This window comes from Hippichthys cyanospilos, chromosome 2 (assembly GCF_059441005.1).
Source record: "Hippichthys cyanospilos isolate Australia breed blue-spotted pipefish chromosome 2, RoL_Hcya_1.0, whole genome shotgun sequence".
Classification (NCBI taxonomy): Eukaryota; Metazoa; Chordata; class Actinopteri; order Syngnathiformes; family Syngnathidae; genus Hippichthys; species Hippichthys cyanospilos.
Window position 1 is genome coordinate 25,984,105 of NC_142370.1, and position 16,548 is coordinate 26,000,652.

The 16,548-nt window shown below is 45.2% G+C and overlaps 1 protein-coding gene across 3 annotated transcripts in view; it reads right to left on the reverse strand.

The window, feature by feature from the left end:
- Positions 1-16,548, reverse strand: part of rarga (retinoic acid receptor gamma a) — a 45,738-nt gene that overhangs the window by 7,390 nt on the left and 21,800 nt on the right. Inside the window, exon 1 of one of the 3 annotated variants that reach the window (XM_088408050.1) lies at positions 13,666-14,137. The exons of the other annotated variants lie outside the window; for them this stretch is intronic. Within the exon in view, the coding sequence (XP_088264176.1) occupies positions 13,666-13,810 (145 nt within the window). The 5' untranslated portion in view covers positions 13,811-14,137. Of the gene's footprint in view, positions 1-13,665; positions 14,138-16,548 lie in introns of those variants that run through there. 3 annotated transcript variants of the gene reach the window in all.

Below are 16,548 nucleotides of genomic sequence, written 5' to 3' on the forward strand. Positions count from 1 at the left end.
CTGTGAAAAAAAACAATTGAATTCTTATATCCAAACATTAGGCACAGGGATGAATGCAATACGAACATGTTGTACCAGAGTAAATCTTGAGAAGCCAATTACAATCCTGAATAATTGTGAAGAACAGTGACAGCTTGACAGTTGAATCAAATCAGTTTTAATGTTTGTGTTGTCGACAGAGAGATCTTCTGATGAGGCTTGTTGACAGAATGAGACAAAACTGGCTGTTCATCATTCCACAGATTGACATTGGCTCCACTAGGACATTGAGTGCACACACGGCCGCCAGTGTATATTTTTTAAACTAAAAGCGAGACCACCGCCACAATTATGACATCAGTAATGTGACCTCAAATCATATAATTTATTTGTTACGCTGCATTAAACTTCAGTATTTCACGCCAGTGAGTGGGACGAATACAGGCCTGAGATAAAGGCATCTTAAGTTCCTCGACAACATGTGCTAACACACATACAGCACTAGATCACTTCACACATGCACCGCTTTCAACTTTCCCATTAGTCACCCTTAAACTTCAACCCCCCCTTCAACTTGGTATCCCGCCACCCCCTGACACACAAACCCTATTTTTCTCTTGTTTCCTGGCCCTAAATTCCTCAGTGCAGCCCTGCCAGGTTTTAATAGAGGCCTCGGCTCATAAGGCGGCCTATAAAGGCAGTCCCATTGCCTGACTGGAGGCCCCAGCCAGGCTGGCCTTCACTTTATTGGGGCTCGGTCACCTTGGGCAGCTATTCACACTCACACCAGCTGTAGCTCCCTGGCCGTAAAAAAAGAGCCAATCATAAAATAAAAACAGGGAGGCTCTAAAATTCGAACTTTTACTGCACCCACCTCCCCCCAGTATCCTCAATGGAAAGCACAGAGGGCTAGCCTAAACTTAACCCACAAACCCCCACACCCCCACCCTCTTCCTCCCCTCTCTCACACCCATGGCTGCAACGAAAACCACCAACTTGGCTCTTTACAGGGCAGGGAGGACTTCAAAAAGAAGAAAACGGGACATAAATGGAGCAATTTGATTGGGAAAAGAGAAGGAGGTTTGTGTGTGTGTGTGTGTGTGGTGGGGGGGGGGGGGGTGTAAAAGGGGAGGAGAGGCCAATGTGAAGGAAAGTCTTGTTCAAGACCAAACTGACCATTAGAGCTACTCGTGCGGTGGCCAACTACGTGCTCATTGATGACTGTGACAGAAATGTGTCAGGCATTTTTCATTTTGACGCCTGCAGCTCAAACATCTGGTACTCATATAATTTGAGTGTTCCAAATGAAGTTTTAGGAATCCACTTGCAATTTTGTGCCTCAAAGCCTTACTTATCTAGAGGTAAAAAAAAAAAATGGTTTCCATTACTTTTAAAGGCAAATGTTCAAAAGTTTGCAGTGGCCCACAGCAGTCCTCCAATCTTCTTGCCGGGAATGTCAGAAAGAAGCGGGGTCGAGGAGGGACCAGCAAACCTGTAAATGTGCCGTGAACCTCTGTGTCTTTGCAATAACAACAGCAGCAAATGAAACTCCTTCGTGAGTGCTGAAAATAGCGTAGAAGGACCAACCATATGTGCTGGAACACACAATTAAAAAAGTGAGCTACAGAGAGGCCATCCTGAAGAACATTTGTTGGATGGTGAACACACGAGATCGACCGCTTTTTTAGGGCAGATACTGATCATTAGTAGACAAGAACAATGATAACCAATATATAGATTTGATATTCATTTTCAGTAAAACGAATAATATTGACATCAAAATAATGAAAGAAAATACAAACCCCAACTCAAGTTTGTTGAAATGTCTTATGTAAATATAGAGCAAAATTTCAGATGTATTTATTTATTCATCTATTCAATGAAATGACTTTTTTGTTTGAAAATTTGAACAAAAATTTCAGAAAGCTCTTGCTGCTATCGATATTTTTTCAAAAAGTTAACAGAAAAACTCCATGTAATTTTCTAGGGTAAAGTTCTCCAAATTTTCAAAATAACAGAAATGTTAAAATGGTACACATCTTTGTTTTCAAACAAACCTAATCGGCTCATACTCTGAGTCAACAGAATCTCTCTTAAAGATAAGGCGGTTCCCTGAAGTTAACACAGTTTTCAACTGATTTATGATCAGGCGTCAGATTTTTTCAAATCAGAGCGCTGTTCATCGAAATGCCAAATATTGACCCGGATAAATAGCTCGGCTAATGACCGGCCTATCCCTAGTGAACAAGACACATTTGAAGGTGGCGCTTAGGAAGTTGACAACTTGTGGACTTGCTTTGCTGACCTCATTAGGTTCGCTCTGGTCAATTCACACACAACCACTTGGCACAAGGCGCCACAGTAAGAGGCCCCATTCATGCAGCTGCCGTGAGCCCCTTTCACCGGTCTCCTCAGCTCAGCTCATCACTGTTGAGAAAACAAAGCCCTGTGAAATGAGAGGCCCTCCTTATCAGCGCTCCGAGGCCTAGGGCACCATTTGCATAACAATTCGCCCGCAGAGGCCCGAGAGCTGATGACGGACAGATGAGATGAGAGGATGAGCGGATAGGTGGGTGGCTACTGTTGTTCGGGAAGGTGGCGGGCTGGCAGAGGCAAGAAGTAGGTCTAGCTGACTTATCAGTAGCCATTCTTGGTTTCCTGCCAGGTATCAACCGGCTGATCCTTTCTCATTGCGACCCAGCCGCAGTGACCAGGCTTAATGCACACACGCACAACCTGATACTATCAGTGGCTACAAACGCCAGGAACAAACTAACAAACGGCAATTCACCTGACTACCTTGCACTTAAGAGCTTGAAACTGGATGGGAAGGAGTTGAATCATTAGCCTCATTAGGCGGGAATATTAACTGACAGAAATAGCCTTTTAGCTGAAGGTGACCTCACCCAGCTCAATTATTTTAAAATTCTGGGTCGTGCCAGTCGATCTACTTTAGGTTGGACATATATAACAGCAGAGGAAAAAAGCGGGCCGCGAGCAGGAAGAGGTGCATGTGGTGATTCCGGTAACACTGAAGGCGCCTGTTGTTCACTAACTGGAACTGGGAGTGTTTCTTATGTATGCGAGCTAAGGCGTGACTATGCGGCTCGTGTTTGTCGGTGTTGCAACAGCCTGCTTTTAACTGCGTAGCATATGACAGTCTGGCAGCTTAACAAGTAAGTCCTCTTTCACAATATGCCTGTAGATCTTGTCTACGTGACTCGTCGGTGGGAGTGAATCGTCAGCGGGACGCTCTTCCATGACTGCAGCCCCGGTCGTCCCTGTATGGCGTGAGAAAAACTTTCCATAAAGTGTGCAAGTGACTGGCATGCTCCTGTTTGTAGGTGTTCCAACTCTTGTTGCTTAATGTGCACAAAGCACGCTCACAGCCGCCTCCGCGTTTGATTTGTAAAGGGCAAGAGCTCCGAACAGTGTACCAGTGCGCTCCACTGTTCCCCATTAACATACCCTGTGAGTGAGGGCCTCATTATGTTCACGTTTTTGCTGTTTGTGCGACAGCAAGCGTGGGCATGCGGGGCCTTTGTCTCCATCGTTACCTTCATTAAACAGGCTGCAAAGCGTTGCGTGTTCTTGACGCAATTTGCTAAGCGGTAAAAGAGTGTGCAGAGCTTGGGAGGCGGCGCGTGAGAGAGGGGCACAAAGTGAGGGCTCTCTGTTCAAAGAGAGCTGGTTTATTGGGCAGGCGGAAGGGGCAGAAGGGGAGCAGATTGAACAGGAGGAGGATAAACTGTGGGTCCGAGGACTTGCTGGCACCTTTGTGGGCGCTCTTGGCTCAGTACCTCGGTACGCACCAAGTGGCACGGCAGCAGATCTGCACTTGGAGCTGGGACTTAAAAAAAATCAAAAAGAGGAAAAGAAAGTAACACGCCCTTGCCGTAGTGCCACTTTCCTCTTTGTCTTTCGACCCACGTCTTCCTGCCATCCCTCGGAGGCCTCTGCTGCAAGGTCCCACAAAGAACACACTCACTTCCTTCCCCCTTTTTGGAACCAGTTTTTCCTGAGGATCTCCGTCACTGCTTTTGTGGCTACGCTGATGTCCCGCTCACATTTCCCACAGCTCGCATCATTCTGCTCTTTCGCTCAAGTCCTGTTGCACACAGTTGAGTCACCTGCGAGCTTTCATGTAAGAAGTCTATCAAGAGTCCATTGTGTAACTCACACAAGGCTCAGGCCCCGGACAAGAACACACACAATGTAATCTGCCCACAAAAGGGTAAGAAACGGTTTATATACTGTGCTGCTGCAGTCAAAAGCCGGGAAAGAGGAATGTTTGTACTGACAAGGAGATCCTGAGCAGAAGACAAGCTTGTCAACAGCTGTCATAGCTCTCATTACCTGCAACGCACACTCACGCGAAATGATCTCTGCCATGCTGATTTGTGAAATCGGTCAAACAGATCCTTAGCAATAAGTATGAATCTACAGAGTGCCCTCTTAAGTGATAAAAACTCTACGACGGCCAGTATTTGTCGAAAAACACGCGCACAAAACCTCACCCAGGAATTCACATCAACCTGTTAGAATCAGCAGAAAGTCATGAAACGAGAGAGACAGGCATGTGAACGCATGATGCAAACATATAATCTGAGAACGGATTTAGCGAAACATTTTAGTGTTTGCTCACAGGTGCCACAGTGGCTGCAGAGGAAAGCTTGGCCTTTTGAGTGCAACATGGCGTACAAACACGCACACACATGTTCCCCTGATTAAAGTGCACACAAGTAGAGCAAGAAAGGCGGCAGAGTGGGATAAGATGATATCCTCAGGGCACATTTCATTAGTGTAATAGCATAGATGCCGGTCATAAGTAAAATATGCTGGGGGGAAAAAAAGGAACGTTTGTATTGGGATATTTTAACAGTAAGTTAAAAGAGAGACAGGCAATTACGCTATGACGCACATGATCCTAAAAAGTGTATTAATCCTTACAGTCAGCTGGTGCTCTGAACACACTTTCCACTTAACAGCACCTCATAAAAGAGCCTCTTGATATGTTTTTGATGGAGAGAGCCAAGGTGATGTTTGGCAACAAGTATCTCCTTTTCCTGTCGCACATGACCCTGTCAAAAACACACACAAGATAGATTCAAACGCCAAATGGCCTGTCCCCAATGAAACCAATAAAAAGGGTTCCTTGAAAAATGTCCTTGCACAAAACCTGAGCAAGGACACATCCCCAAAAAAACTAGACAAAAGAAGTCAAGGAGGGAGAATATTTGGGCATCTCTAATTAAAATCAAAGAACTTTCCACATTGGATTTTCATGACGAACACGGGCAAAAGAAAAGAGTCAAGTGCAGTTGTGTGGAAAATATGTGGCCTCCCATCCCTGCGGTGAGCTCCAGCTGATTGTTCATCTGCCCACCAGAAGAGAGCAGAGCACAGCTTTACTTCAGTGACTGAGGACTGAACCCAAAACTGGCAGTATTGCTCAGCCTTGGGCCATTGATCATGTCAAGAACACAGGAACGAGCAACGGGCAGGCAAGGAAGCCGACAGCGAGCGGAGGAAGCAGACGGGCGAGACAAGGAGAGAACAGAGTCATCGAGGGAAGCCCAAAGCCTTTGATCCTCGTGTTGTTGCTCGTCCTTACAGACTTCCTCTCACCATCTGTAGTCCTGGCTCTCACCTGTCTGTCCCTGGCAAGGTCTCGAGCACTCATTCAATGGCTATTGCTTCCTCTCCACAACAATAGAAACCTACAAAAGTAGAAGTAGCACGGCCGTGGCTGCAGTCTCGCTCTGTCAGAGGAAGTGAGGGGAGAGGAGGTTAATGTAAACAACAACAGTAGTACTCACTCCCACCCATTAGGGAAGCGCTGCCGACCAAACTGAGCAAATGAAAGCCTCAAATGGGACAAGCCTGCAACGCAGCTCATTCCCAATCTGAATGGACGGGTTAAAGGGCCTGAATCATTATCTTTTAAACATTCCACACTTAAATATGTGGATATCCTTTGTGGGCCGTCAGGGCCAGCAAGGCCTTCTCTGCTGGCCTGACACAACCTGACAGCATTAACATAACTATAATAAACCACTGTTTATCTATAATAAAAGTCTATTTCACTTTCAATTTATTTTGACTATATATATATATATATATATATATATATATATATATAACCAATGCAATAACCAATCATGTATGCAGGTCTCCCTGCATACTGCCTGAAGACTGCTGGGGTAGGCACCAACGAGCCTGTGACCCTTGTGAGCGGCTATGAAAAATGGATTTTTTTTGAAAAATTTTATTTATTTTTTTTTTTTTCCTCGTACTGTTGCTCGGATAATGTGGGCTTGTTTTTACGCTGTACGAGTTGTACAAGGGCAGGGTAGAGGCAGTACGAGGGCTTTCCTGGGCATTCCTGGGTGCTCCAATGTCATCGCACTCCTCACAAGCTTTTTTTATCTACTTGGTCAGGGTGCTACGAGTCCAGAAAAAGCAAAGAATTCTTAGGAATGCATCAGTGTGGTAAAATAACACACACTTTGGGCGTGATTAGGGTGAGAAATCAACATTGTAAAATGAATAAAAGATTCAAAAAGGGGCCTTTTAAATGTTTGCAAAGAATAAACCATATAAAAATTAGGTAGCGGTTTTGAGAAACTATCCACGTCTGGGCTATGAATACTAACATATTTTGGATAAATCTATACTTCCTTCTTATAGTACCACCATGACTGTGCCCAAATGCAGAAGGCAAAGTCCACAAAAGCAATGTTTTGGGTGAGTTGGGAAGAATCTGCGAGTCTTGACCTTAACCCCGACACTGGAAAGAACTAACAGCAAAGATTAGAAGTCAGGTCCTCTCCATGTGCATTATAAATGACATTTGACTTCTCAAATTCCCATAAGCACACTTGCAGCAGAACGTCATCCCGGAAAGTTGAAATTGTTGCTTTCTCTGTATCCATTTTCTGTGGCCTAACATTTTGATCCAATAGAGTGAAGCTACCAAGCTAGCTTCGATCATTACAACCTAAAACGCAACATTTTACATCAAGCTAAGCTACAGAGGAAGAATGACAAATGTGAGGGAGTGAGAGACCAACAAGAGACTTTCCGGTGCCTAAATGATTTGCTATCCGTGTCACTGTGGTGACTTCTGAAACTAAAAACGGGCACAAACCCACCTCAGACTTGCCCATGGGCTTTACAGACAACTGTTGTGAGTTATTCCGAGAGACTGTTGCTAATAACCGTTTTATGCCAACAGACTGCCCAGCTATAGGCAACAAACACTTTTTTTTTCCTGTGCTTTTTTTTTTTACTGTTATGGTGGAGCATTTTAAAACGTGAAGAATAAATTGCAACGCAAAGTCAACCTTATGTGAGGAGTGTGTTCTCCTTGGCTGTTTATAAAGAGAATAGTTGAATCCACATCAATCTAATGTGTGGTGCTGGTGAGAGAGAAACATCCAAGTATAAAGAAAAATCACCCATGAGAGTGTACCTTCCAGCCGTTCAGAATTCTTGAAGAAAGCATAAATCCTCCCCAGCAGCATCTCACTGCTTTTCTCGATGAGTTCCTATCTGTCAATAGAGTTCACTTTTTTCTCCGTGTTTTTTTGGCATACACGCTCAAACTTTGGAGCTGCAGTTGACGCATCCTAGCCGACAGACAGCAGGACTACATGAAGAATAAGGTGTCTGTAGCCCGAGAGCACCTACCTGCCCCTGAATGTGTCATGTGTGCATAGTGAGAATGTGCTTCTTGTGTAATATGGTGTATGTTCCTTGTTTCAAATGAAGAGTCACACTCCTGGTTAATGTCAGGTCCTCCCGAGAGATTAGGAAAGATGTTGGGCAGTGGCTGCAGGGGAAGCCTGATTAGATGAGTTTATACGTGCACAAAATGTGCAAAAGAGACTGCCACTGGAGGAAAAGCAGTGAAATGAAAGGAAATATAATCGCCGTGACAGGGAAAACCTTCTGTCCAAGGCAAATAAATACAATTCAGACTATAACAGAACCTGAGACTAAAACAAACACGGATGTTTCTACATCTGTGCACGAGGCTATTAGCAGTGCTCATGGTGAGGTAAAAAAAAAAGGAAAAAAGTGGTTCTGGTTCAAAGATATGACAGTTGGTAAGGGAAGAATGTGATGACTGTACAGCTGTACATATGTGAACATGTTCTCTTGTTTCCTTCTTAGTGTAAAAAGACACAGGTGTCTCCTTGGGGTGCCCATTCACATTCATAGTACAGCTCAGGGTATATTAACAGCTTGCAGACATCCTTCTCTTAAACACGCAAACAAATACAAAAGTAAAATGAGACACGTGACAGACTCTGCATCCTACCTAGTCTTCTACCAAATCTTACATTAGCATTTCGTTGTCCAACATTAGCAGCCCACCACTCCCTGCCAAAAAAATTGCTGCATAAACACAGGCCATTCACAGAGGGAGAACGCTCAGGCTCCTCTGGCTTTCGGAGGCCCGTCTTGGCCTCGGTTTCTCATAACAGTCAGCCCCTAGCAACGCTGGAGCCAAGCTGTCAGTCAATAACATAGTGATAACAGGGCTGCTCTCTTCACACATGGCTCTGAGGTGACACATGCATGCTCCTAGATACACTGAAGACACGTTTACGTCCAAATGTTGCGGGCACGCCGTTATGGCATACACAAAAATGTACGCTCGGCTGCACGCACACGCACATCCAGGCACACACAAGCACACAAACACAAGTGGGTTTTCTACTGTAGTGCGGACATCCCATTGATATATCCCATTGCGCCGAACCCTAACCTTGACCATTACGACAAATTGCTTAACCCCAACTCTTACCCTAAACTCAACTACTCTAATTCAAAGCAATAATTCAATAGCAATCCTCAAAAACAGGGCTGAACTTGTGGAGTCCGTCGAAAAGATCCCCACAAGTGCAAGAGGTCCCCACAAAATCCAAGGGCATGCGTATACACACGCACACACACAGATAGACATACACACATAGTCACTTTACCATCACAACAGATTGCCTAACCTCAACCAAATTTCAATTCAAACCTATAACCAAATCTTGAGTCTCTAAAACAGGACTTCTCCATTTTTTGGAGTCAGGGAAGCCTTTGAGAAAGCAAATTTTCCAAGGACCCCGTTTGCAAATGTTTGTGGAGACAAAACAAAGAAAAAAATCATTGAAGCTGAACATAAGTGCCCTTTTGATTCAACAACAGAGTCAATTTGACAACAAGTATTTGTTACTTTTCAGCCACACCGAAGGATACAAAACAACAAAACCGGGTCTATTTTCCTTAAACAGGTTGCTGCCAATTATTCAATCAAAAACATCATTATAAAATAAAATGCCGCTTTGGCTTTGCTGGCTTCATCGCTTCGTTAGCAAGCAATTGTAGACACCAAACACATTTTGACAAATCTAAAAATGATGACATTCTTCGAAATATCTTAAACTGGTTGAATTGATTGCTTTATTGAAGAGTCACAAATACTTTCAGAATTTGATATAAAATGAAATTAACACGTATAATTTTTATAATGACCCAAATGACTTTACAGACCCCCTGCAGTCAGGCCACGGACCCCACTTTGAGAACTGCTCGAAAAGAGGTCTGAACTTGTGGGGTCCTCCAAAATGGTCCCCACAAAAACAGTAAAACCCACCATTTGTTTCCCACTGTGTTGCTAAAAAACAAGGACGCACACATACCCACAGTCTGCCAATTGCCTATGCCTAAGAGCGAGGCATTAATATTCCCAGTCAACAGTCACAATAGCAGCAGTAGCCAGAAATTAAATATGCAAATGAATGTGAAAAGTCCAAATTTTGCACTGTGTTGATATGTAAGGCTGCTGGCTTAGATTGCTCAGTTCCGTGTGTTGTTAGTTTTCACTGATAGTTTGGTTACAGGGAAAGCACTTGGTGTGAAATACTGCAAGGAGGCTTTAATAAGATGCACAGGAAGATACAGCTGATTCCATCTGACGCGACATAGTCAGTCTTTGCAGATTTGATGAGTTTTATTTACAGCCGTGTGACTGACGCCGCAGAGGAGGGCTATAAACTGCCATTAGGGCCACGCCAGATTCCAACACGGGGTTGTGGAATCCAGCCTGGCACATTGACTGTCTCTGGATTGGACGCAGCAGTTTAGATGCCCAAACGCCTGCCCAAACAGACACGTAAACACTGCAGTCATTGACATATGGGAGTTCGCATATAGACTCCAAACACGCAAGTACGGTATCGTCGCCTGTCATTTGTCTATAAGCATAAGTCTACCACGAAAGAGGGCTTGTGGAGAAGGCAACAAGCCACTGGAACGAGCGTATCTATTTATTTATAGGTGCTCTGTTTATTTGTGTGTTGGTGGGATATGCAGCGCAAGAACGTCTTGAATTGAAAAACGCTTTTTTCTGGGCACTCGCTGGCCACAACATTAAGTGACCTGATAGAGTGGACAACGTATTCGAAATCTGCAGCTCTCCCTCCTTGCAAATAACAACAATTATGCATTGCTATATACAGTATTTTAATGGAGGAGAGAGTTCCTGTGCTGTTTTTTGTTTTGTTTTAGCTTGTGGATTTGTACTTTTAAAAAAGAGAGTGGTGAATGTATATAGAACACAGCAAAAACAGCAGCATGCAAAATAAAGAGGTCTGGTGGCGCCAGTGTTTTGCTGAGAGTCAAATTACAGAGTAATTAAGAATCAGGGCTTGGAACATGTCACTCTAAACGACAATGACGTTGTGGGAATCCTCTGGTTTACATAGCTTGTGTTTGGAGCGTAATTTGTCAGAGCATAATAGTTCACTGAAACAAGTGAAGGTCCGCCCCGCTCTCATATCCATTGCAACCCAGTGACCTTGGAACAGCTGACTACTTAACCCTTTTAACTTTAGCACATTCATTTGACATTATCTCGAAAGGATCAACAGGGTTTATGTATGTAGCAGAACGGACAAGTCCTCATTAGAACGACAAGTTTTGTAGCACAAGTCTCCAGCATGCGCTCCCCCATACGTACACCCCCACCCAGCAACAACGCCACCAGAAAGATAGCACTATCTATCCTACGTCCGGGCCCCCCGGGCATTCTAATCTTTTAATTGAATCTTTTGTAATTATAATGAAATAACTGCGGACTTTCATCATGGGAAAAATGATCAAAGCCAGAATGCAGCAGTGGTCAGAGGTATAGTGGCTCCCATTTTCCGCCACCAATTCTCATCAGAATTTACAGGCGTTTCAATTACCTTGTTTGAGCAGCGCATTAAGGAAAAACAAAGAGGTGCGTGTGAGCTTGCAAACGCGCGCAATCGCACGCAGGTTGACGGATCTGTTGCTGTCCCGTCGGTTTCTCGAGGATCTCCCTTGCAAGCGTCAGGCTTGAGACCCAAATAAATGTTGGGACATAGAGGTATGTTTTGGTGGGAGAGAAACACTTCCCCTTCTTGTGACCCTGGAGAACGGCTGAACGTAATTGCCTCATTCTTCTAAGCAAATGAACACTGACAGAGAGGCGATCGGTCCGCTCGGGCTTCCTCAAATGGCTTCCCTGGCAGTTGACTAATTCAGTTCTCATTGACGTACGACTAAATCAGTGTCCATTATCTTTACGTGTAAGGCAGCTCAGATGTAGTAGCGGCCCCATGGCATAAGGCACTTAAGGGCATTACACAAGTCAAGCTGGTTGAAAGGGTCCTCTTTTTAGCACGCTGACAAGGCTGCCACACATGGAGCAGAACTGACATTGGCCAGGCCGCGGCCCCTGACTAACCTCTGACATTGAGGTCTCCATTTGGCCAACAAAAAACAGGAAAAGTGACCACATGCTTTTAAATCCTCCGATTGTTCCTAGACTGACAGCCAACAGTTGTGACACTTATCACCGCCACAGATTTACCGCCAACACAATAGCACACACTCATTCTAGTACAAGAATTAGGAAGGATAAATGCTTTTATGGCATTATATGTCATCTCAAACGGAACCTATTTTCAAACGAATATAATAAGCTTTAACGACATGACGCCAACGCTAATTGGTTTTGGCTGCTCATTAATTTCGCAACTCTTCACAAACCACGTTTGTGAGTGGTATCACAACCCGGGCAGGACATTTGCACAGTCCAGTTGGACCATCCAATGAGATATCAGCCTCAAACATCAATTCGTCAACCTCATTGATGAAAACAATGAGGAGTAACTGCTTGGGTAAAAAGAGGCATTATGACTCCTCATGTGGGGATAGGGCAGCCTTGTTTACAAAGGTTATTGGGCTTGAAACAGTACACCACAGCGGTCTCCACTTTTCTCTGCTCTGCTAGACTCCACTCCCTTACCCTTGGGGCAATTTATCAAGTTTTTCTTTTCACGTCTTTAATTTTCTGGAACGAAACACGAAAGAAAAATGAACTTATGGAATTCGGAGCCCTCGTTTTTAGGTTTGCGCATATGTTTGAATTGTGAAGGATTTGAATAGGAGGAGGGCAGGTTATAGATTCCTGATTGATTAAATAAACAAATCTCATCTTGTTATCATCAGGACTCCCCTCACTAAGCAAAGTAGGGTGTGCTGGCTGGAGTCCCCCCTGGCCTCTCTGCTTCCACCGACAGGGCATCTGTCTTCATTAAAGCTTAGCCAGTGTGCATGACAGCCACTGAAACGCTGGTGTCTTCACGATTAATGAAGACAGATGACCCAATAGCCCCCCCCCAACCCAACACCCCGAGGCGGTGAAAAGGAACAAAAAGCAGGAGAATGGCCATACAGAAATAAATGAAAAATGATCAGAGGCCAATTCTGTTTACCCAACTGTCCCATCTCCAAGATTTGTTTCCACTGTCACGTTTCGCTTCTTGCTACCTTCAAACTTCTCCGACCGTATGATACAGATACTCACTCCATTCTCACACAAACACTGAAAGTGCAGGGAAATGGGCCACAGTTTTGGCTGTCCACAGCTGAGCCTGTTGTTTAAATCGAAGGGGTAAGATGAGATGATTTAGAGAACAGAAGAAAAAAAAATATCCCCGGTGCGCATTCCGCATTTCTGATTTATTCATCCATTTGCCCGTTAAATAATTCATCTACTTATTAATTCATAGCTTCATGTTAGACTCGAGAGGAATATCATTATCCATCTAGTATCCAAAAGCGTAAACAAACCCCCGACCTTTCGATGCTGTAGCAGCCTACGTTCAACTTTTATCAGCTGTAATATTGAGCAGGCACCATTTGTCATTAACATTTCATGAGAACCACACCAGAACCCTTTTTTTCTGGTGTTGAGCCCACATGACGAAATGTGGATTAAGGCCAGGCAAGCACGCAAATACGCACGCACGCACGCACACACACACACACACACACACACACACACACACACACACACACACTGAGCATATCATATCATAGCACAGAGTATCTCTCGGATGGCTGAGCAGCTCAAACCAGCTGTGGGCTGAGGGGTGTGGGAAGAGGAGGAGAGGAGACTGTCTGTCCCAGTCTCTTCCTGTCCTGCTCGGTAGCCCCCGACAGCAACCCCCTCGGCTAAGCCCTGAGGGGTAAACAAGCTATGAAAGAAAGCGAACTAGGGACTAAGTGCGTATGAGGGAGAGAAAGCGCGAGGGAGAGCGAGAGAAAGGAATGGTTGTGTCATGTGAGAGAGCCAGACAGGATGCCACTTACATTGAACGCTGGCACTGCCTGTCCAAGCGAAGGGGTCCAGCCCCGCAAAGAAGGGGCTCGCCTTCCGCAGCATGCATGTGCCACGGCTGGTGACATCATAGAGCTGACGGGGGCCCATTCCCAGCGCCTCCATGCAGTCGAACATGGCACCCCCCCACCCCTCAGGAAAAATCTCTCTACAAGCCCTCAGTCTCGTCTGCAATGCTCACGTCAGTGGCTGCAACAAACTGCAGCAACAGCTAGCTGGAAATGCTGCCGTTTCGTCCCCCTCTTCCCCTCTCAGCTGGAATGTCGATCTGGTTCCCGGCTGACTGAGCGGGACTGGGCTGGGCTGGGCTGGGCTGAGCTGAGCGTGACTCTGGTGGCTCCCCCTGCCTGTCCTGCCTGAGCTGCTCTCCGTCTGTTACAGACCTAAATAACAGCCTCTCGCAGCTCTCCCTGAAACCCAGACACTGCGGAGCGAACCAACTGCCTCTGTGTGACGCTCACACTGGGGGGAGGAGAGAGAGCGAGAATGCCAGAGAGGGAGGGGATGGCTGGGGAGGAGGATCGGCCGGGCCAACGGAGCCTGCGCCCAAAGAAGCGCTAGTCCGGTTAAAGAAGAAAAGTTTATTCCTGTTCTTTTTTTTTTCTTTTGCTGTTTAGTCAGGAACTTGTGTGTATCATATTTCAAACCCAAATACACCCTCCCCCCCACTCTTGCCGAGCATCATTCAAACCTGGTCCCTGTCCTGTCTTACGCGCACCTCCCCCAGTTGGGCCTGCAGTAAATATGAGCCCCCTCCACTCCCTCCTTTGAGCCCCCGTCTCTAATCATAACCATATTAAACTCCAGCCACTACCATGGCGTGTACGTGAGTGTGTGAGAAAGAGAAAGAGAGAGCAAAAAAAAAGGTGGTGGGGGGGGGGGGTTGTGCTGAGGTTGAACCCAGAAACCAGATGCCAGGGCTAGTCCCTTCCTACTCGCAGTTTTTCCGAGAGAACAGAGGATGAGAAGCTCTTTCTCTGGAAGTGGTTTAACAGTGATGAATGAGAGTTGCCTTGCTCAATCCCTGCAGTGCATTTACACAGACAAATAGCGCTGCTACACAAACACACCCTGTGCCGGACACACTTCTCACAGGTTGACTTGACCCTGCTCCTAGATGCACTAGATGACTAGATGTGACAGATTCATGGATTGTGATTTTTGAGAAGTCTTTTTTTCCGCTTGAGGCAGAATTGCACATTCAGCCATTTCTCATTTTGTTCCCTTTTAGCTCAAACAATTACATTTAAACAGCACAGCCATGCCCTTGCTGGGCTAATTCGTCAAAAGCAAATCAATAGGCGCTTGGTTGACCATAAATAAGCCAAGTCCTAACTGTTGCTCAGCAGACAGATAGACCCTGCCAGTGCTAAAGCAAACAGCCTTATACAATGGGAGATATATGATAATACAATGGTTTCAGTCTGTGAGCTCTTCACATTCATCTCCCCCTGTCAGATCAGTACAAGTGGTACAGGCCAGCAGTCAAAAAGACACAATTTCCTGTCAATCTGTGCTGCTGGCTAGGCTCTCCATAAACACACAGTGTCTTCTGCCCCCTCCTCTTCCTCCTCCTCAGTCTAAACCATCACTCGTTTTCCTGTCTCATGAAAAAAAGGCATTTTTACATCTTGACTAGTTTGGATTGAACTTCCTTTTGACTTGAAACTTTTCCTTAATTGTAGAAGCACGTCTATTTACAAGTCACGTGAGTGAGTCACGTTGAGGAAAGCACAAGCATTGACACACACGCATGCAAATTACACACACGCACGCATGGGGTCACACGTTCTTTGTTGCAACAAACCATAAACAACATCAGTAGTTTTTATTTGATTCCCCAAATATTTGTCAGGTCATAAAGAGGAAGCCTTATAACGGCAACAATAAAGATATTAAGGGCAGATAACCCGGTATCAATCAAAGATGCCTCTACTGACAATTTGCTGTCAAATGTTTCTTCCTTTGTGTCTTTATGTACATGCACGTTTTGCTTTGGATATCATTTAGATGAAATAATCACAACTTCAAGTCACATACTTATGATTCACAAGCTCTGCTCTCACGCACATCTTTCATCTCCTTCCTGCCTTTTTCCTATAGCAGCTCATTTCACAGCATCCTGAAAAACAAGGCTAACTAATCCCTTGGCGATCACATTTTCACTGTTACATTAAAATTAGTTCGCCAGGACTGTTCTCCAGAACGGCGAACTGCAATGCAACCGATTTATAAATCAGCACAACTGGCCAAATCTTTTTCGTTTGTTTGTTTGTTTGTTGGAGATTAATGGGCCGTTGTTTTCTCTTCTGATTTTACCGGTTGACTGAGTTTGAAAGTCGAATGCCAACACCTAAAGCCAGGTTGTCCACTTATGAGCCCACCGCACGGAGAGCCAAGAGGCTTTTGTGGACTGAGTTTACGCATCAAATCTACACATACTCACACATTCTGCTGCTGACCTAGGCCTGTCCCTGCTTCCCCGCTCTCCTCCCCGTCTTCCCGGCCAAAGAGATTGAACTCAAGAAGAACCCCCCCTGGGCAACTAACATACCCCCCTCCAAAAAAAATGTCAAAAAACTTATCGTGCCCTGGTTTATCACTTTCTGGCTCACAAGACTCTCCATCGCTCTGTTGCTGGCGTGTGCCCCCGCAATTTCAACAAATTCCCCTTGGCCAGTTTTTCCTTACTGTGATTTGTTTTGGTTGATAAAGTTCTGCGCTTTTGTTTCAGATTCATGGAATGTTTCGTTTTCAGGCTGGAAGTTGTGTGACGTCTCCGTGTTTCAGGAGAGTGACAGATTTTTTTTTACCCCCCCCCCCCCCCCCCCCCCCCCCCCAGGGACATTGTGATA